This window comes from Desmodus rotundus, chromosome 8, assembly GCF_022682495.2.
Source record: "Desmodus rotundus isolate HL8 chromosome 8, HLdesRot8A.1, whole genome shotgun sequence".
Lineage (NCBI taxonomy): Eukaryota > Metazoa > Chordata > Mammalia > Chiroptera > Phyllostomidae > Desmodus > Desmodus rotundus.
Window position 1 is genome coordinate 128,076,588 of NC_071394.1, and position 21,854 is coordinate 128,098,441.

General features: G+C 55.2%; 1 protein-coding gene across 4 annotated transcripts in view; it reads right to left on the bottom strand.

Annotated features, from left to right (window-relative positions):
- Positions 1-21,850, bottom strand: part of ZDHHC3 (zinc finger DHHC-type palmitoyltransferase 3) — a 38,197-nt gene extending 16,347 nt beyond the window's left edge. For 3 of the 4 annotated variants that reach the window (XM_024566040.4, XM_045199725.3, XM_053930471.2), the window contains exons 1-3: positions 21,595-21,850; positions 8,268-8,597; positions 2,472-2,596 (exon numbers count right to left, since the gene is read on the bottom strand). In XM_024566040.4, coding sequence (XP_024421808.1) covers positions 2,472-2,596; positions 8,268-8,573 — 431 coding nt within the window. In that variant the 5' untranslated portion in view covers positions 8,574-8,597; positions 21,595-21,850. Of the gene's footprint in view, positions 1-2,471; positions 2,597-8,267; positions 8,598-12,984; positions 13,143-21,594 lie in introns of those variants that run through there. The other variant, XM_045199724.3, reaches the window with a different exon arrangement.
- Positions 21,851-21,854: the final 4 nt, after the last annotated feature.

The window sequence follows — 21,854 nt, forward strand, 5'->3', positions numbered from 1 at the left end:
TTTTAGGAGAGGGAGGGTCCTTCTCCCGGCTTCTTCTCCCAGGTTCCCACCACTTTTCATTCCCTTCAAAAGCTTCAGGGAGCCCGAGAAGCTCATCAGCTCACACGCCTTCAGGTTCTTTTATGCTCGGGTTCCCTCTCCAGCGGGTAGAAGGACCCCTCCTTGGAACTGAGGCCCAGAGGGGCTGGTGGAGGCCCTCTTGCCCTCCCCAGGTGACAGCCCACCATGAAGACACAGCCGTGTCCCTCCCCACAGCAGCACTCACTCAGCAGCACCTCGGAGGATGCATGCACCCGCTCTGCCTGGGTGGAGGCCCCACGGTCAGGGTCGGGGCCGCGCCCGTCCACCACCACAGCTCGGAGCCACGCCAGGGCTCCCGCTAAGCAAGGGCCAGCGGGCGAGGGCTCCGACTCTCGGATGGGAAAAGGGCAGACCTGGCAGTGGCCTGCACCGCGTCTGACTGCGTGGCCCCAGGAGGGAAAGCGAGAAGGACACAGCAAGAGGTACCACGTGGCACCAAGCGGTGTTTCCACCTCAAAGCGAGGGCCACCAGTTCGGTTCCCAGTCAGGCCGCGTGCCTGGGTTGCGGGCTGGGTCCCCAAATCAGGGCATGTGAGAAGCAACTGATCGATGATTCTCTCCCTCTTTTTCTCCTTCCCTTCCCCCCTTTAAAAAATAAAAAAATATTAAAAAAATAAAAAATAAGCAAAGAAGGCATCTACCACAGCCTGGCCCCCGCTCAGAAACAGTTCGGGGTAAGGCAGCAGAGAGAGCACCTTGCTCTCGGAACCCCGCTCTGAGCAAAACAACCCCTGGCCTCTCCAAACCAGCCTCTGTAGGACCAGCCCTGAGGTCTCCCAGGGCTCAGATAACGTATGTGAGAACAATGCTTCAGAAACAATACTACAGCCACATAAACTCCATCCCACGAGACCATCCCATGAGAGAGACACACCAAGAGCCTGGACGCTGCCCTGAGCAGGCCACGGCGTCCCAGCCTTAGCGTGCGCTCGGCGGGGGGAGGGGTGTGAGGCTCGGCCAAAGCCAGAGGTCTCCCCCACCTTGTGCAAGAACCTAACACATAAAGCTAACACCGGGGTCGTCCACGTGACCACAGGTGGCTCCCTCCACGGGATTTCCACCTGCTTCTGTGGCCCTCGACGCCAGGAAAAAGCACCTGCCTGGGGTTCCAGAGTGCCTCTCCTCGGCTGGAAGACCCACCCGCACACCGCCAGGCTGGAAGGAACGCCTCCCGCCCCGCATTCAGGGAGTATTGGTGAAGGCCACCAGGGCTCGGAGGATGGAGAGAGTTTTAAATCCCACGGACTCTCCTGCGAGGAGAGGAACCAGACAGTTGGGCTCAAGCATCTCGCCTGAGTAGGCGAGACCGACACCAGCTTCCTCTAACCAGGCAGCAGGGCTCCTGGCCTGGCCAGCCCCGGGCCCAGCTCGGTCAGCTGTGCTAGGGGTTCTGCGCACGCAAAGCTCTGGGTGCCCACACAGCGGGGCCACCGCAAGCCACCACAAAGGAGCGGTTGTCAGCACACATTTCCTGAGTCAGGGATCCTCCCTCAGGTCACGGGAATCAGCAGCTCTTGTTGGCTCAGGCTGACTTGTTGACCAGCACTTGGGAATACCTCCCTCAGACCATCCTGGGCAGAGAGGCAAGGAGGCGGCGAGGGAACGCCAGGCAGAGGCGGCGGCCAAGGGCCCAGGGAGGAAGGAGGAAACCACTTCGCCCTTGAGCCCTAAGTCCTCACTCAGGGCGTCGTTCCTATAGCAAAGCTAGCTCTGAGAGCGACCGTGGGGACGGAATCAGGTGACCGACAAGAACAAGGTGGGCTGGGGTGCCTGGGACACGGCAGGTGCTCAGGGGCTGACCACGCGACGGCGGTGCTGGAGGCCGAGCGCTCTCCTCCGAGACAGAAAGGCCCCCCCAGACACACACCGGCCTGAGAAAGGGGCCGAGTGACGTGTCTGCTGTTCTGTAATGACAGCCTGCAGTTCAGCCACATGTCCTCAGAGAAATCTGGCCCGAATGGGGAGAGTCACCACACATGAGACGGGGACGTGACTTTTCGGGCTGAGTCCTGCCACGTCATAACTTCTTGCAGTTTTGTTTCAAAGAAAAGCGTCTAGTCGAGGACGACCCCCCATCTCCCTGTCAGGTTTAAGAAAACAGGCTCCCCCCTTAAACGGGTCAAGTACTAGACATCCAGAGAATGACTTTCTAAAGCTTCTTCTCAGGTGCCCTTCCTGAAGGAGCGAGGCCGTGAGGCGGGAAGCACAGGGAACGCCTGGGTTTTCCAGATTAGGAAGCACGGCAGAGAGTCAAGGGCTGGCCCGGGTCCTGAGTCTGGTGAGCTCAGGGGGTCACTCGATGCCCAGAGCGGGGACGTGCCGGAGCCTGTGGCCGGCGGCACCCGCGGGGGAGTGTGTGCGTGCGGGTGGTGCGCCCGGGCCGCGTGTACCTGCAGTGGTGCGCTCGGTCGGGCTTGATGCTGCAGCACTTGGGGCACTTGTATACCACCTGGCCGGGCTTCAGCTGTAAGCTCTCGATGAACTCTTTAGTGGCATTTCCTTTAGGCACTGCCCCCTGCGCGGAAAAGGACAGGCGTCAGTCCGGGCTGGACGGGGGCCCCCGTCGGTTCTGACACTCCACCGTGGACACAGTCATTTCAAAGCAGCGGCTGCACGCACAGGGACGGGACACGCCCACCCCGACTTGGGGTCTCAGTGTTCCGAATTATGCCAACACCCATGAATATTTATTGACAACTTTCCCAAGGAAACTCCAAAAACGTGACCACCTGGGTGGTCATCGTCTTATCCTGTATGCCCCCTCCACTGTCTGCAGGGTTTCAACAAAAATCTTTCTAAAGTTCAAAAATGAAGTAGGAAAAAAAAAAAATCTGGCTTGCAAAACACAGTCAGGTGCCAGAAAAGCCCACGAGAGGAATTTTAGAGCAAACAAACTTGGGGAGAGCCTTGGCGGGGGCCGTGCAGATGCAGAGTGCTACCCGGGACACCGTGTGACGCGGAACACGCCGCACAGGCCCCCAGCGACCACGGGAGCACCGGGGTGGGCTGTCAGAGGGGGCAGCAGCTTCCCAGCAGCACGAGGAATGGGAGCTCACCTCGGTGCAGTTTCTAGATGTAAATAAATGGACACAGCCACGCATGCACACCGCAGGAAGGAGCCGCCCACAAAGTACACGGCCCACCTTCCTGGAGCACGTGACCCAACGCCGAGTCAGCTGAGGGCCCCTCTGGAGGCAGCAGTGCAGGGTCGGGGCCTGGACGTGACTCCCCGTGGGAAGGCGGGCCCAGACCACCCACCACGGGGCCGATTCTCGCAGGGGCTGGCACAGGGCGTGGCCCAGGCAGAGGAGAGGGCCCACGAAAGCCCCGAGGGCCAAAAACCAACAAACAACCCCCCCAAACGCTAAGCTTTAACCTGAAACCAATACAAAATAAAACTGAAAGTAAAACAAAATGCTGAAACTTTCTGTGAAGAGACAATCTACTAAGTACATGAAATGGAGACGTACGTGGAAATCTCTGGGTTAAAAGACGGAGCATAACTAAGAGAGGATAAGAGAACAATTTAAAAGCCCAGAGGGCCTTACTTTTAATTCTCTCTGATGTAATGAGCGACTGAGTCCAGCCCTGGCGGGGGCCCGGTAGGAGCCCTGTCCAGTACACCACACGCTGTGGTTCGATCCCTGGGCGGGACGCGTGTGTGGGGGGCGACCCTCACATGGATGTCTCTCTCTCTGCCCCTCCCTCTAAAATCAATAAACATATCCTTCTTGAGTGAAGATTAAAAAGTTAAATTAAATTAAGATTCAGTTTAGGCAACCGTATGAACTTTCATGGGTCTTGAAGCCACAAAACTATAGCAGGAAGACACTGTTGTCACCCGTACACAGGGGGACATCTCCCTGGGGAGTGAAGCTCTCAATGGGCTGAGTTTTCCTAAATGAAGACCCCGGTTGGGCTCCCCATCCCACCTCACCCATGTTGTTTTAAGGTCCCGGCCACCAGAATGTGCTGTGAACCTTGGGGACCCCCATAAAGGGCTAGGAGAGCAGCTCCCACTCTGCAGAGGGCGACCGGGCGCTCCCAATAGAGACAGCAGTGGACAGCTCCGTGTTTCTAAAGGTCTGCCCCTCCAGGGTGACTCCATCTGCACAAACCTCCTGGAAGGCTCATTCCCATCAGGCCAGACCCCATCTGGCCCGTGACCCGTCTGTGACCTGTCTGTGATCCGTCTCTCAGAGCTGGAGAGTGGCGGGCCAGCCCCTGGCACTGAGGAGTGTGTGACCCGCGCACTTTCCCTTTCCCTCGCGGCCTCAGATGTCTTTTCCTCTTCTCTTTCTCCCCAACCTCCTCCTCCTCCTCTAGCATCGGAAGTGATTGGGGAACATGGAAGGAAAGCTCCTGAGATGGCATCACACAACCTCAGGGCGGGCAAGGAGAGGGCGCCAGGCATCAAACACCGGTCTGCCCCAAGCTGCTGCCCCAGCTCGTCCCCTCTGTCCATCTGTCCCCTCTCTTTACAGGCCCATCCCTTTCATCCCGTTTCTCAAAGGGCAGCTTCACTGTCAGGGGGTTGCTGAGACATTTGTGAGTCATTTCCCGCTTCCCTTTTCTGCTCAAGCTCTGCGTGGACCCACTTACTAAACGACTGCTGATGGTCCAGAAAGTACCGAGGCTGCAACTGTTTTGATGCTATAATTGGAATTAGAATTTCAAAGCTGGAGGTGGTACAGTAACTATTTGGGGAAGACTATAAGACACTTTTTTTATCTTTTACTACTAATACTAACAAACCAGTATGATACACCATGTACACATTGTCATACCTTACTTATGACCTCGGGATGTAACTTTTTCTGAAAGTTACAGGCTACCGTGAATTCTTGAGATACAAAACATTATACTCCCATTAGGGAACTTAGAACCCTGCAGAGAGCCTTTCTAAAAACACCCCCTCCCCTCCCCCACTGCGTTAATGAGGAACCCCTAATTGAACCGCTTTCTGTGTGAGGTCTGGGCGCCCACTCTGTACCTGTGAAGCCCCAGTGCAACCTCTCTGTTTACACACTGGGTTTTGTATAAGGTGTCACCTACTGGGATGGGGGGGGCAGGTGGGGACAGGAGGAGCCTGAGAGGACCCTGAGCCCGGGCCTGTCTGGTGGACGGACATGCGTTGACTCGCTCCCTTCACATGGTTGATATCTAACAGATGCTTTGTATTTTTGCCCAGTTTTCTTTGGGGCCACCAGCGAGACACACCCCGAGAAGCTGGCTGGAGTCTGGGACCCGGGCTGTGGCTCTCACTCATTTGGGACTGGAGCCGAGCGCCATACTGTAGTGAGGACCTCGGTCTCACTACGCGTCCAGCTGCAAGGGGCCAGACTGTGGAGGCCCCTGGAGACAGTGAGGGCGGCAGGAATGCTGGGCGGAAGGTCCCCCTCCTTGCTCCCCACCTGCCACCCAGTTCCCTGATTCATGTGACTTCTAGAAACCAGTGACCTCTACACTCCACTCTGACCCTGCCCCTCCACCAGCCCCTACCTGGCCTCTCTGCTTACATGTAATATAGACACAGTTCGGCCAGAACAAAAGCCTTGATTTCTCTCTAACATCTATTCTCCCCAGACTCTCCCTGTTCAATAAATGGCACCAGCAACCAACCACCCCCAGCCCCCGCCCCGCTGCTCAGACTCTTTGATCCCTTTTCATTCTGTCAGCTCTTCTGAATGGTGGTCCTCAGACTTGGATGAACCTGAGGGGCTCCTGGGAGCTTTAAAGAGTCCCAATACCCAGGCCCCCGCCCCAGACCAATTAGAGTAGACTCTCTGGGGGCGGGGCCCAGGCATCCATACTTTTAAAAGCTCCCCAAGGGATTCTAATATCCGGCCCCGCGTGATAATTAGTGGCTTACCATATACTCTAGAGCCAACAGCTTCCCTCCAGCCTCACCGCCCCCACCTCGGCCTGAGCCACACGTCTTGCTTGCGTGGACCACCACAATACCTCTCGTGTTCCTGCTTTCGCTGGTCCCCACCCAAGCCCCATCCCGAGCACAAAGCCTGGTGGCACCATGCCTTTCCGATGGCTTCCCACTGTGTTCTGAATACAGACCAGAGTCCTCAGGAGGCCCACAGGCCCTGCAGGACCTGGCTTCTGCAGCCCTCTCCACCTCGACTAGCCCCCTTGCTCCCACTCAGCGCGCTTCGGTCACCCTGGTCTGAGTCCCGCTTCTCCAACAGGCTCCCACCTCTAGGCCTTCGCACGTCTTCTCGCCTCATCCTGGGAGGCTCTGCCCTCAGACCTTCATTTGCCCGGCTTGCAACTGTGGGTCCTCAGGTCTCAGCTCAAACGGCACTGCCTCGGAGAGGCCCTGAGACCACCTGTGCCCCGTAAGGGTCGCCACATCACCCCAACAGCACTCGCTGTGGTCACAGCCCCGTCCCTTTCTGCAATCACATGTGCGGGCGGGAGATGCAGGGGGGCGGGGATTCGGGTCTGGCTTGCTCCGGGCTGTGTCCACTACTCAGAACGGAACCGCTCACAGGGCACACCGCCCACTCAGTAAACGTGCCCCTCATTTTCCACCCTCGGTGCGCTGGGCTCCTCCTCACTGTGGCCAGCGTGGCCCTTGTGAAATGACAGTCTGCTCTCTTGTCACTGTTCTGTTTAACACCCTCAGGGGCTTCAGGCTGCCCCTTATCATCCACTTAGACGCCCCACCCGATCGGCCCACCCAGACCCACTCTCCTCCCAAGTCCCACCATTCGAAACGGCACATGGGCTGCCCAGAAGGGCCGTACCCCTGTACTCCGGCATCTGTGCGTGCTGCCCCTCTGCCGGGGACGCTGTGTCCTCCTGCCTGATGGCCGCCACCCTGCCTAGATCGGTTAACGTCCCCGCCCTTGTTCCTCCCTTGTTTTTCCGCAGCAACCTGTGCTTCCTTTTGCCACAGCCTTTATGGCTCGGGGTTGGCTTCTCTAGACAGGGGGCACCTGGAAGGCAGCAACAGTGCCTGGGGCTGAATAGGAACTAAATGATATGGTGAGCAAAACACTACCTTTGAGTTCGGTATCCCCAGTAGCAAGGGCATCATAGAACCTTCTGAGTAAAGCCTTAACTTGTTACACGTACGACCAAGTTGATGCGGCCGGGAGAGCCCTTGCGTACCCCGTGCTTTGGGACCTGTCCGGCTCGAACCAGGCACTCCACTTCCTTCAGGTGCCGGCTGTTCGGTGATGCCACAGCGGCACTCACACGGGCCCCAGGGCCCCTGCCTCCCGGAGTGCATCTGCCCAGGCGCCCGCGCCGGGAGAGGCACTGTCTGGGCGGGTTGCTGACAGTCGTTGAGCCGGGGAAAGCCGCTTTCCCTTGGGAGGGATTCACAGTCCACCACCTGACCCAGAAATAACTGGAGCCCTTCGAGACGGGAACTAGCTCTTAACTGAGCTTTCCCTGGGGCCACGGGCTCAAAATCTGTGTGACCGCTGCCACCGTCACCGGAGTGCTTCCCTTTCTCAATTCAAACACACTTGTCCCCAGTACTGGACACAGGAGGTCTTTACCAAATGACACACTCTCGTGCTTCCCGCACACGATGATGAACGGGACAGGGGGTTTAACGCCAGGGCGCTTGACACTCAACAGCCCCTCGCACGGCTTGGGGTGTTTGGCTACGTCGTCGGGCAGGCGAACACCACCGCTCTCGCCCTGGCCTTCACCAGGAGGCACTTGCTGCCACGTGAAACAGGCTTGTCCCGCTTTTCAGGGAAGGGTGGGCCTCGCCCAAAGGGAAGGCCCTGCCCCTGCAGAATCCTGAACGGATCAGGCTTTATTCAAATCCACCAGCTCCAGTCCCGTCTTTGCCGCAAAGCCCTGTCCTGCCCTGACCAACCCCCGGTGCTCCTTCCGCTCCTCCCCTGGCCCCAGGCTCCGTGGTTATCTCAGGGCACCTTTCTAACTGGAAGCCGGGCTTCGCCTGGACCAAAGTCTCCCCAGCATGCCCCATTAACGCACACGCCAGCGAACACAGAGTATCGTCCACCCAGGACAGACAGGCGGTGACGCCGACAGCGTCTCCTCAGTGGGGCGCGAGTCCACTCTCCCACCCCAGCCCCGGCCCCCCTGTTCTCCGCATTCCTGAGGTCAGGGGGACATGCAGGCTGGGGCCATGCCAGGGCCGGAGGAGGAGAGTGTGGGCTGGTCAAAACAAGCCCAGACATACTCACGGGGTCCGTCAGCATGGCCCGGCAGTGGGAAGCCAGGGCCAAGAAGGCCAGCAGGTTGAACAGAATGCCATTGATGATGCTGTACACGTAGTCTCGGGACGGAATCAGCATGACAAAGAGGACCACAAACTCTGCGTAGAGGACCAGAAACCAGGTGACAATGGCACAGGCGATGCCACAGCCGTCTCGGATGAACCACATGGTTCCCGCGGGCCCGGGGTAGGGAGGCGGGACGCACTTCTCCGGCTGGAGGTACACTGGCTTCCGCTCAATGTCTCGGAAGTGGTGGGTCGGGATGAGCATCATAAGCTATTCTGTCCATACTGGCATCTGAAAGAGAGAAGACCCAGAGACTCGGTGTTGTGCTGTCATCTAGCAGATGCGACAAGTGACCTTTCCAAAGTGACCTCCTGCAGACACGTTGCCTAGACCTCTGTTCCTTTAACATGTGAGTCCCCCACCCCCCGGGCGCTAACGTAGACTTTGTGAAACAGGGCCGCCCCGCCCCAAGTGGGTCACGTGGGACAGACAACGAAGGGGAGGCTTCAAAGGGCAGAGGCCTTGCCCACGGTCAGCCAAGGTCAGCAGCACACACACGCCCACTTAGAGGGGACTAGAAGCAGGTCTCCTCGCCTGCTAGGGATCTCGGGGCAGACAGTGTCTCAGTGGGTGTGTTCAAAGCGGGACCTAAAAGACAAGGGACAGGGGGAGCACCGGGCCCCCTGGGACAACCGTCCTCAGCAGTAGCACCGCTGCCCCCCACACCACAGACGAACCCGGAGAGCGGCGCCAAGGCTCCGCGGGGCTCAGGGGGATGAGAAGGAGGGCAGGGCACAGCCAGGGCTCGCCTTAAACGGCGGCCACGGAGACATTCTACCTTACTGCGCTGCACCAGCCAGTGATAAAGGCAGAACAGCCACGAGGACGGGGACATTCTGGAAAGAAGCCTGGCTTGTTCGTCCCGTGGCCAAAATGGTTTCTCGTCCAGGGCTCGGAGACCGGGTTGACAGGGCACGGTGCGGGAATGTGGAAGAACGAATTGAAGACGCTCCCTGACCTCCTGGCCTGTGTCTCCTGGCTGAGAACACCACCTCCAGCCCCTGTGCCCCCCCGCGCAGTCTTCACAGGGCTGGCGTGCGGGGGTCGGAGGTGCCTGTGATGCTGCAGACTGGAGCGCCCCGTGCAGGGAAGATCCCTTCCTGCAGGAACAAGTGCCAGGAACACACTCTCTCCTCCGCCCGCTGCAGCTCGGGTCTCTGGAGACAGCGGTGAAGTAACTAAGGGCCAGTCACCGAAGTCCACCGGTCCACAGCACGCTCTGCGAGACACGTGAGTACAGATTTCCCTCCTCTGCTTCTCCATCCCAAACTCTACAGCCTATTGGGTCACTGATCAGGTTTCTCAGTGAGAAACTACAGCGGCTCAAGTTCACTTCCAGAGGTAGGCGCCATGGGAAAGCCACCTGTAGTGCAGTCTAAGCACAGTAAGTGACACCTCAGGCTTTTGAAAACTCAGGCCACCTCTCAGTCACTCAAAAGCAGCTGGCCACGTGTGTTCTTCTGCACCAGGGGCGAGCAGGCTGTCTTCACCCTTCCGCTCCCTCTTCCTTTCCCTCCACTGCCCTCCACAGCGAGAGAGAGCGCCCTGGCTGATGTGGCCCAGTGGGTTGGACGTCGTCCTGTGAACCAAAAGGTCGCCGGTTCGATTCCCGGTCAGAGCACAAGCCTGGGTTGCGGGCCAGGTCCCCGATCAGGGGCATGAGAGAGGCAACTGATCGTTTCTCTTCCACATTGCTTCTCTCTCTCTCTCTCTCTCTCTCTCCCCCCCCCTCCTGTCTCTCTCCTCCCCTTTACCTCTCTCTCAAAATACATACATCGAATCTTAAAAAGAAAAACAAAACCAAAGAGAGCATTCTGATTGGATCGGCTACAGTACAGTCATGGAAAAGCAGCGTGTGTCCAGAGAGCTGAGAGGGCAGGGCGTAACTACCACTCAGAATGACAGACGTTCTGGACTCAAAGCTGCACATACCAACCATCAAAGAGTAAGGCCTGGGCCTCTTCTCCCAGGGTGGCACAGAATTAGTGGTTCGAAGGTACACAGGTACCGTCCAAGAAAAGACACACTGACTCTGGTGACTGACACCGGCTGCACGCCCTGTGTTGGGAGCTGGGGACACGAAGGCATGACCATACAGAGTGACCAGCCCCAGCAGGGCAAAAGCAGCCGTTCCCCATGTCCACCGACCAGTCTTCTAATAAGCAACCTGTGACCTCCACAGGACAGTGGCAAACAGCGTTGCCAGGGGCAACCCAGAGGCATTGAAAGATGCAGGGCCACCTTCCGAAGCACCAGACAGGACAGCAGATCACAGACCAGGGATGTCTGGACCTCAACCTACGCCCAGTAAATTCTAAAATTCTAAACTCTGTGCAAGCAGAACCAAACAAACGAAAGGTGAGTTGCCAGGAAATCCCAATGATTCAAAAGCTGACCGAACGCAGCTCAACGCTCCGACCACCTCCAGAGGCGACCATTCTCTGGGTTTTCCTGCTGCCACGCACACCTGCGTGTACAGCACCGATGTTCTCACAATTACTACCTAAGCTTGAAATCAACGAAGTTCCACTGGACTGCAGCTGCGCCAGTCGGTTACAGGCGGCTCTGTCTGCTGCTGCGTCACCACGGCAGCGTCCAGTGGTCCCGACGGGGACCTGTGACCGGCAGGCCTAAAGCACTGTGCTCCCTGGCGCCTTGCAGAAGTCTGCCGACTGGTGTTTGAGGCCGCTGTTACCTACCAAATACAGGGTGGGGCCGAAGTAGATTTATAGCTGTTCCTACAGAAAGTAACACAGTAACTAACTAAACGGTAACACAAGAAGACTCTCTGTTTCAGGTACTCACAACCGTAAACCTACTGGTACCCCACCCTGGAAATAACAGAGTTCCATCCACCCCAACTCCTGCTTCCCTGCAGAACAGCTCGGCATGGCAGAGACGGTCAGTGACCACACACATCAGCCTACCTGCCCGGGTGCAGCATAACCACCTGTCCCCTGAGCGTCATCTCCCCATGTCCTGTGTGCTCCATGAAACAGCTCTCAAGGATGGTAAATGGCGCAGTTTTCGGCAATGGAGGCTCGCTGACCGTGAAGTTGAGATGCTTGTGGTGATTACATTTTGCTCACTGCACAGTCAGAGCAGGCGGTGGCTCATTCTCAATTGCAGATAAGACAACTGCTCAACTACACTAGAGTTACACTCCACACACGTGCTTTTGCTGACGAATAGGCCCTCCCACGCAAGCAAATCTCCAGGTAACTGGCTGCTTCCTGTCTGAAGTACAATAGCCATCCATTTCTTTGGAAGGATTAAGAGTCATTACCAGGAACACCAATTACTGGAGTGTGTTAGGTAACGATGTCCTCAGGGGTACGGGGTTCACTGGCCTTGCAATCTCACGCCCCCTCGCCTGTTCAGACCATTACACCTGCGGCACCTCCTGCCTCCGGTTCTTTGTCTCCTTCCTCCACTCCTGGCTGCTGCCATTTCTGTGCCTACAGTTACCTAGCCGCCCCACGTACTCTCTGTGTACTTTGCTAATTGGCTGTGGGCTGGAAAATCAAGTAAAAGGAAGCCCCATTGGACCTGTCTGTAAAAGAAGGGGACTCGTTCCGGCAGCAGGCCTTTGGGGAGCGAGCACCAGCTATGCCTTCCCACCGTTCGGTTGCTGCTGGCTGGATGCCCTGTCTTTTCCTTAGCCCAGTGCTGGGCACACGGTCGCCACTCACCACGTGAGTTCATCACACAGATGCGTGAGGCACGTGTGAGCTCTGTGGTCCCAGGCCCACCATGGGGAGGCCTTGCCTGCTCACACCCAGGGCTGTGGCCATACTCTGGAAGGTGGAGGTGCACCAAGCAGGACCATGGAGTTGGTGGACTGTGACTGTCACTCAGGAACCCAGCACGCCCTTGAACAATGTGGGACCGGGGAGTGTGCGAGGAGCCCGGCTTTCCCACAACTGCTCACTGGTGAGTGCGAACTTGGGACCAGCCGAGGGCACACCAGGCGTTGAACTGAGGGACGCCTTCCAACCCATACTTTCCAGAGTGTCAAAATAATGGAAGTAGCTTTCCAGTAAGGATTTGTTTCTTAAATTAGCCAAATGAAAATCTGGGAAACACTGGGGAAAAGACCCACCTTGAAACAAATTGTACACATTCCCCTTACTCTGCCCCTAATAACAGAAAAGCAAACTTTGCCTCTATTCCTTTCCCGTTCTGAATCAGGAAAATGCAGGTCCTCAGGGTTGAGTGCTTCTTTGCCACTGACCCCCTCCCCACGGCGCCCTTGCTCAGGACTGGTTGCTCAGGCCGCTGGGGCAGACACTCGAGGCTGGCGGTCCCAGAACCCACAGTGCCACTGCTGCCAGCCACCCGGCTGTAGGCTGTACCCTCAAAGGGACGGCCTCCTCCAGCTCCCCCCACCGGGCCCCTCCACCCCATTCCCCTGCCCTATTTCCTCTCTACCACGTGTCTTTACTTCAATTCAATTCGACTCAAAAGGGCATTCACGGAGCAGGAAGGAATTGGGCAGGGGCCACACACAGTGCGTGCGTGCTGCTGGCCCTGCCCGGCCCTGCCAGTCCTCTCTCCCAGTCCTCTCTCCCAGCTCCAGTCCGGTAAGACCAGTCTTACTTGCTTTTTCCCTACTAACCTGCAAGTCCCATTGGTTCAGCTTGGCAGCCGGGAGTCTGGCAGGAGCGCATGCCCAATCAGTGTTCCTTGAGTGAATGGGTGTGTAAACCAGAATGACACCCCCACACGAACCCTCACACGCAGGTTTCTGAGGAGCAGCACCACCGAGAGGCGATCCTTCCTCCCAAAACAAATAACTACCCCCCCAACCCGGAAGTGAGATAAATAGACTCTTCCAGGGCCAGGGCTCCAGAAGGGGCGGGATCCCTGCAGGGCAGGGAGCCAGGTGCAGAGCTGCTTAGCCAAGGGCAAGGCCGGGAGTGGGCCTGGCAGGTCGAGTGAGGTGCTGGGGGGGCGGGTGCTGGATGGGTGGGCCTCCATGAAATGTCTGCATGGAGACTGGCTTGATCAACTCAAAATCAGGTGCCGTGCTTTACCCTTGGCTTAGAGAATAAGGACCACACAAATGCTCAAAAATAAACAAACAGAATAGAAAAATAAAGGCTCATCCTTACTGGGTCCTGACCGGTAGGAACCACGTAGCTGAAACTCAACTTCCCTAACCCCTGAACGTCGGCAAGGTGGCAGCAACCCTCAAAGAGGAGGCTTTTAACACAGGCCAGCACCTGCCCCCGGTGAACAGCTGCCGTTTCCCTAAGTTACGGTGCTGGACTGCTGGCGGGGGCTGGTCCGGCACCTCCCGAAAGTGCCCCGAACGTGGGAGTCCAGCCCCAACTACCTTTCACCAGTCGACTCAGTAAACGATCACTTGAAAGGTCCACGGAAAGAGGGCAGCATCTTTTCTGATATTTCTTCCCTAATTCTCCAGTGACATTCGTCCTGACCAGTAGATCGATAACCTATGGTTTAAGTCCTACAGTCTCAAACGTTTAGAACTTCTGCCACTTCAGAGTAATAGACATAAAGTATCAAACTATTCATGGCCGGCCACACAACTTCAGAGATGAATAAATGGGCCACACCCTGGAAGCTTCAAAAATGAATCTGATCAAAGTGAAAATTAATTGATTTGGGCTACAATTATCTTAATTTGTATAAGAATCACAGGACTATACATTTTATACCCATTTTAGAGGATTCTCAGAAAAAGAAAGAATGAACCATGAATCACTATGTTTGAAATATTTCACTGAAAAAAACCCAAACAAACCCCAGAATGAGTCACTAAACTTTTTTCAAAAGGTGTGCTCCAGAGGGAAGGTGCCTCATCGTCTGCCCCACCCTCTGCCAGTGGGGGAAGCTGCTCAGTCGGGCAGAGCGTTCTGGCCTCTTCTCTGGGAGCTTTCCCAGCAGGTTTGCACGGTTTCTCCCTCCTGTCCGCTGTCTCTGCCACACTTAACCTCCAACAGAAAACTTTGAAAAGTCAAACATTGCATCCCCAAACCAAACTCTACGCCCACTCAAGCTCACTGAGGGAACCAGGAAGTGGGAAGTTAGATTTGCCTTCCTGCCTCGGAACTGGCCACCTCCCCATGAAGCGCAGCTGGGTGCACGCAGACTCCAACAACGGGCCTTCCTTTCAGAAAACCGTTTGGGATGCGGACCGGCGAGGAGTTCCCACACTTACTGCAACCGCCCCTGCCTCCCAGCTTTCTAGAACTATTAAAAAATACACCCCCTCATATAGGATGACCCGACAAGTGCCACAAACATTGGGGACCAGGAGGAACCACCATTCATGTGGGCCACACGTTCAACTCTCCTTTTTATGGGTGTGCTTTATTGTGTGTTGCAACAATGAGAAAAATTAACGAGACAACTTTAAAACAGGACCACATATAACATTAATTGGTCCTCACAGCAGCCCAGCTCGGCAGCTTCTGTTGGCTGCGTAAGTGGATGCAGCGAGGTGCAGAGCTTCTGGTTCATACTCTCCAGGTCACACAAAGGGAGGGTGTGGTAAAGCCAGGGTTCAAAGGTAGCTCTGCTGGTTGCATAGACCACATCTGAGCACAGCACATGGCTTCTTCTCTCCCACTCTCTGTCTCTCTGTGTCTCTCTTTTGCAAGACACAGAGAGGAGGAATGACCAAGCAGGAAACAGGAGTTCTACTTCCTACTCCCTCACACACACCTGAGGGCCCTGGGAAGAAGCCAGTTTACCTTGGCTCTGCCTCCGCCTCTCAGGTGAGTGGGAAGGATCAGCTCACTGAGCTGTGACTCTTTTAAGAACCCAGGACTCTAAGCAGACGTCCCTTCCACTAGCCACTGGGGGCCTGTAATGCCCATTCTTCTGGACCATATTTCCACTAGGCTAGCTGACGTCTTCCAAAATCTGGTCCAGCCTGTTCTATAGATGGGTGAAAAAAATGAAGCTCCCGGAGTCAACTGGTCTTCCCTAAACCGTTTGGAGAGGTGGCGACCTTCCTCTCCGGGTCTAATGAATGAATCTACTAGTTGCTTCTAGAGCCACCTCCTGCATTAACTCCTCCTTCCCGGGAGCCTGCAACCCAGCAGGGGGTTCTTATGAAGGCAACAGCATATGACAGACCTGGCCACCCAGTCCGTGCTTGTCGAGGAGTGCGAGCCTCCCAGTGCGGGAACCCTCTGCGAGCAGGGGCATGGTGCCATCCGACACTGGCCTGCTTTCCGGCCTCCGTCAGGTAGAATGTCTACTGCCTGCCAGCCCCTGGGCTGGACGCTAGATACCCTCATCCTGTCTGACCCCGAGTTTCCCTCCCCTTTCAGAGATGAAGGAAGCTGAGGCAAGGAAAGGTCTGCCCAAGTTCATACTTCCAGGAAACAGTGAGACAGGATCCACTCCCACGCCTTTCCTCACTTTAGAGCCTGCCTTTTGCCCGATAGCCAGAAAACAAACGGGGAAGGAGCGCGGATGCTTCCTCCTGCAACCGCGGGCTGCTCACAGTCCGGTGCTCTCGCCTGCACGAGGTCGGGCAGACAGGGCCACACCGGCGGGCCTCGGGCGGCCACAGGCCTGCACTTCCACATTTTGCACCCTAAGGTGGGGCCCTGGCTGAACCACAAGCCAAGGGTCACCCTAAGATTGTCCCTAAAATCTGCTTCTGCTAGGGAATACCTCATGTGGGGCCCAGTTCTAGCACACTGCTTTTTCTGAGACAAAGCCCACCCATGCCAGGCAGAGACCAATCCGCAAAGGTTCCCACTTACGGTGTTAAAAGTGGCACCCGACCCCACGCTGTGCCATGTGCCGACATGCAGCCACTGGGACGTCACCCAGGCAAAGGCTTGGGGTCTGTTTTTAGGCACTAAGAACAAAAGTGCCTGCACGGTTCTGGAAGAAGAGCTAGAGAGAGAACGAGAGCCCCAGTTATTGGGACTGTGCCTGGTTTTGAGAAGGGACACGACCTGAACAGACAATGGGTCAAAGAAGAAATTGAAGAGGAAGCTAAAAAGTCTCTGGAGACAAACTAAAATGGAAGCGGCACTGCACCACAGCTTGTGGGACGCAGCAAAAGCAGCTCTAAGAGAGCAGTTCATAGCAATCGACTCCTACACTGAGGAGCAAGAGAGATCCCAAATAAGCAACGTGACTCTGTGCCTTAGGGAAATAGAAAGAGAACAAACTGAGCCCAAGGTGAGGAGAAGAAAGGAAATAATAAAATAGAGCAGAAATAAATAAAAGAGGACAAAAACAATAGGAAAGAAAAAATAATAGAAACGAGCCAACTAGGAGTTGGTTCTTTGAAAAGATGAACAAAATTTTCAAACCCTTAGCTAGACTATCAAGAAAAAAAGGGCAAGGACCCAGATCAACAAAACCATAAGTAAAAAAGGAGACGTTACGATGAATGCCAGAGAAACCCCAAAGGCCGTAAGAGGCTAGCGGGGACAACTGTGTGCCAGCACACTGCATGACCCAGAAGAAATGGAAACCTAAGTGACACCTAAGTCCCAAGAAACAAAATCAAAAATAACAAGTAGGGCTACATCAAACTGAACAGATTCTGCACAGCAAAAGCAACCATCGACAAAGAGAAGAGACAACTTATAGAATGGGAAAAAAATATTCACAAACTGTATCTGATAAGGGGTTAATAGCTCAAGTATATAAAAAACTCAACAACGCAATGGCAAAAACAACAGCAAATAATCCAATTAAAAAATGGACAAGGGACCTTAATATGTGTCCTTTGGAGACATTTCTCCAAAGAAGATACACGAGAAAGTGGTCAACATCACTGGTCGTAAGGGAAAAGCAAGTTAAAGCTACAATGAGATATCACGTCACGCCCGGTCTTTCTTCCTTTTTTAAAAGAACATTTTATTGATTCTTTTCTTAGAGAGAGAGAGAAACATGGATTTGTTGTCGTACTTCTTTATGCGTTCACTGGTTGATTCTTACATGTGCCCTGACCAGGAATCGAACCCCAAACCTTGGTGCATCAGGTGACAATTTAACCGCCTGAGCCACCCGGCCAGGGCCCAGTAGTCTTCCCACCATAGACCCTTATCCTCCCAGACAACCTGCCTTTCTAGACTCCCTGCTACTATTCCTTGCTCAGAAATGTACATTTTGTACATAGCGAAGTTAAAACTTGCTGCCACGGGACCGTACTTGTCCCACTAGGCTCATTTTCCTAAGGGAAAAGGCAACCCCACCCACGGGCATTCCATCCCCACTGACCCTGCGGGGGAGATGCTGGTGTCTCAGGGCCTGAGAAAGTCCACAGTCCGATCACCAAGTCTGCACGCCAGGAAGGCTGCAGCTTGGAGAAGACTACGAAAAAAGATGGCAGTTTCCCGGCATTTCCTGGATGAATCCATTTGACATCTGCTTCCAAAGAGGAAGGCAAAGGATTGAAAAATGTAAAAACAGGAAGAAACCCGAGGCAGCACGGGAGCAGCCTCTTCTCCCCACAACAGGTCGCTATCCAGACATCACCCCCCTGTGTCTCCTTCAGGCTCAGGCTCGGTTACTTCCTACTGCTCTTAGGGGTGGTGTGTGTGTGTGTGTGTGTGTGTGTGTGTGTGTGTGTGTGTGTGTGTGTGAGAGAGAGAGAGAGAGAGAGAGAGAGAGAGAGAGAGAGAAGAGAATATTTCCAGAGAGAGAGAGAGAGAGAGAGAGAGAGAGAGAGAGAGAGAAGAGAATATTTCCAGATTTGCTAATCAGGACATGTGACCCCCCTTCTCGCACGTGTCCCAGTCAAAGTCATAGGAAGTACTCTGCCACCCTCTCAAAATGACACAGTTGTGAGGACCCTTCAGCTAAATGAGAATAAGCTTTACCCCTGTATTCCTACCAATTCATCTATCGTTGTAATCAATCACAAGTTGTAATTTCCAGGGCAGCACGACAGACCTGCTGGCTAGACTGTGGCCGGTTATTTACATCGAGTATCCTTTAAGACACGGTGCAGACAGGACCGATGCAAAGCATTTGAAGGAAACAGATCTATTGAAAAAACAACACCTGCCCCCCAAAAAAACCAGTAGCTCATGAAAACTTGGCTACCTCTGTTTAAGACCAGGAATAAAACGTTTGTTCCTCTGCTGGGCTTTTAAGAGCTCTCTGCAACTCCAGCACCACGAACTTGGCCTTGCACGGGACCTCTTCCGTGCAGCTTTTACCGCTTCCATGGGGGAAGGCTGGGTGGGACAGATTCACACCATCTCTTCAAGGTTCTTGGTGCCTGCTAGCTGCTAGCAGCCACTCCTTACCTCTTTCTCGCCCTTGACGTCTGGCCTGTGCAATTAGCACCTTATTATAGGCTGGTGTCTGGTCTAATGATCCTGAGTCTCAATTGAGCACTTTTATTGTCTTGTGCATGCACTAGTTTCCGCGCCTGGGCTACCCAGGGGCAATAAACCCTGAATTCCTTCTAGGCAGGCGTGTGCTGATCCGTGTGTTGATTCAGCTTATCTCCTCAGGCCCGTGAGAACACTGGGGACTCTTGAGCATGCAAACAAACACTTCCTGATCGTCCGAAGAGCTGCTGGACGTGTATTCCGGTGTGAGGCGTCCGGTCCTGCGCCTATGAACCCTCTGGACCAGGTCACTGGCCCCTCTTCTGCCCAGGGCTCTCCTTGCCTGTATGTAACCTCTCCCCTTCTCTAAAAGGGTTAGTTAGACATAGGGATCTCTGATTAGCACCTCGTTCTATGTTCCTCTAAAAAAAGGACTCAAGGAAAGGAAGTTTACATTTGAACGGACTCCTTGCTCTTGGAATGAAAGCTAACTGTAGCTTACAGGGCCGTTACCAACTCCGTTACAAACACAGGCCTCCCTCACTGAATACTCTGGGGAGTGACACGGGGCCTGGAGGGGCACCGCACGAAGGAATGGTCAGGTGTGCAACGATGGGAGCCAGGCTACCTGGCCTCACGTCCGGGCTCTGCCACTTCCTACCTCGGTCAAGGCAATGGACCTCTGTGTACCTCAGTTTCCCAGCCTGTAAAACAGAGATAACAGCATCTGCCTCACAGAGCTATCGTGAGAACTGAATCAGATCATCTCTGTAAAGCGTTTCAGGGCAGTGCTCGGCACTTACTGAGCACTGGGTTAAGTTGGCGTTAAACAGAACTAACAGAGTTCAGAGGTTTCGAATAGACAGACCTACAAAACAGTACGCTCTCCAAAGAATCTGATGGTGATGGAAAAGGGAGCTGGTTTAATAGACTAACGTGCCATCCTCAGCTTCTTGATTTTCTGGCTAACATACATTCTTTAAATTGCTCCAATGAGCCAAAAAAGAACTCTGGATTTTCGGGCTTTAAAAATGTCCAATGCACTGTCACAGCAAACGGGGTGACAGTGTCCTGGCTGCCCTGCAGCGGAACAATTAGTGCAGGTGTCACTGTTTTCACAGAGAATTTACACTGAACATTCTCCTGTTTCCACCCCTCACACCCACTTAGCCTCTAACATGTCGCACACCATTCGGAATATTATTTAGCAAATACTGCCAACCCTTCTCCATCAGGGAACCTTCAGTCCCTCATGGAGGAATCAGTTCGAAGAGCTCTTCTCTATTTTTTACACAGAGATGACTCCACAGCACCCAACTCAGACTTTGTTTGTGTCTTCTCCGATCTGTCCACCCGCTTCCACCTTTTAAATCTTCAGTCCTCTTAGACAGCAACCCAGCTACTTAAATTCCACATCCAGCGTCTCTCCTTTCGGAGCAATCTCTAGCACAAAACACCATTTTTAACATCAGCAGTCCCTGGTTAGCTCACAACAGAGGTCCTCATGCGGAATCCAGGTGTCTAGCCTCGCACCAAGGTGTGTGGGTGCCACGACAGGTGGAAGGAAACCCTTCAGCTTCACCTGTCCCAACTTCCCAGGAGGGCAAAGTCCAACCTGCAAGCTGTCCTCCCCGTAGATGCACCTCTAGAGATCTATGCAGAGACAGAAGAAACAACTCACGTCTAGTCTAGTAAGATAATCTATTGTGGGGACTCGCAGTTTAGTGCTTAAGAGAGTGGGAGGGTATTTCCTTTCCGTACCTTCCTCTGACCCGCCCTCGTCCCCACCCCACTGTGCGCGAACCTGTCACCCTCAGGCTCTGTGGCTACGTCGGGGGCACTGAATGGAGCCTGCCCTTCTGCGGGGGCAGCTTCCCTGGGCAGAAGCTGTGTCCTACTTGTCTTCGTGTTCCTAAGCCAGCCCAAAGCCCAGCCACAGTCAGCTCCCAATAGCCATCTGTGAGATTGGATGGAAGCTCCTGTGTGTGAAACACCAAGCTTTCTTTGGATGATCGAGCCATTTTGTTTTGAGAACAAGAAGGTTCTTCAAAAATGAGACATTTGGAAAAGTCACCAGATCCCCTCTGCTTCAGACACTTAAGGTTAACTTTTCTGCATTTATCCACAAGGTGTCTTTAAAATCTGTACCATACCCCGTCTGCCCCGCCTTAATGGGCTCCTTCGGTGACCCCATATTCACCTTGTAGGCATCCTTCCCGGGTATCCGAGGCCCACAGTCCTATACGGCCACCGCCTGGGCTGTTTTTTTCCCCTCTATGCATCTGTGCACAGATCCGGGATCCCTCCATCAAGCCAAGGCTTCCAGCCACCGCTGGGAAGCGCTGGGGACGCCTGGGCACTGCGCCCTCCGTCAGCGCCGGTTACCACGACTCTCCCCTCCAGCTACTCTTTTTGGGATCATGCTCTGGCGACCTTCAGGGACAAGGGGATCCGGCAAGGTCCTGGGTCAGCGTTTCGTAAGCCCCAGAGTGAGAGTGCGGGGGATGGGAGGGGAGAATCCCTGGGGTGGAGGGAGGACGCCTCGGGACTCACTCCTGGCCCGGACTGTTCCCACCGAGGACAACCCAAGGAGGGTGGGCTTCATAACGCCTCTTCTTTTCAACCACCCTAGGGACCAGGAAAATGCAGGGTCGAGGCGGGGGTGGTGGTAGGGGAGAATGAGGAGAGGGCCCCCCGGGCCATTCACGAAGTCCGCCTCCCCTCGCTCGCGATCTCTCTCGGCCTCGATCTCTCACACACGACCGGCTACTTGAGACACGCGCGCGCGCGCACACGCACACGACCTGCCACTTCTACTCCAGCGCAGCGCAAACTGCGCCGCGCGCCTCTCCCGCTGCGAGTCCACCGGCTCCGGCCCCCGTTCGCGCCTCTCGCCTCAGCCCGGCTTTTCCACCCAACCCCAGTTGCCTCTCCCAACTGACCGTGAAGTCGGAGGCAGTTCCCCAGTCCCAGGCCCCTAGTGAGGCTCCCGCCGCAGCCGCCGTCGCCTCCTCCTGCCGTCCCCACCCCGGGGCCCGGCCTCCGGCTGCAGCGATGGCTCCCGGGCACGAGGCGCCGCGGCTCCCCGGTCTCGGCCAGACACCCGGCGGCGCCCAGGAGAAGCCCATGGAGCTCCCGGCAGTGGCGGTGGCGCCTACCGAAGCGGCCGCCGCGCAGGCTGATGACAGCTGGGCGCGAGGGG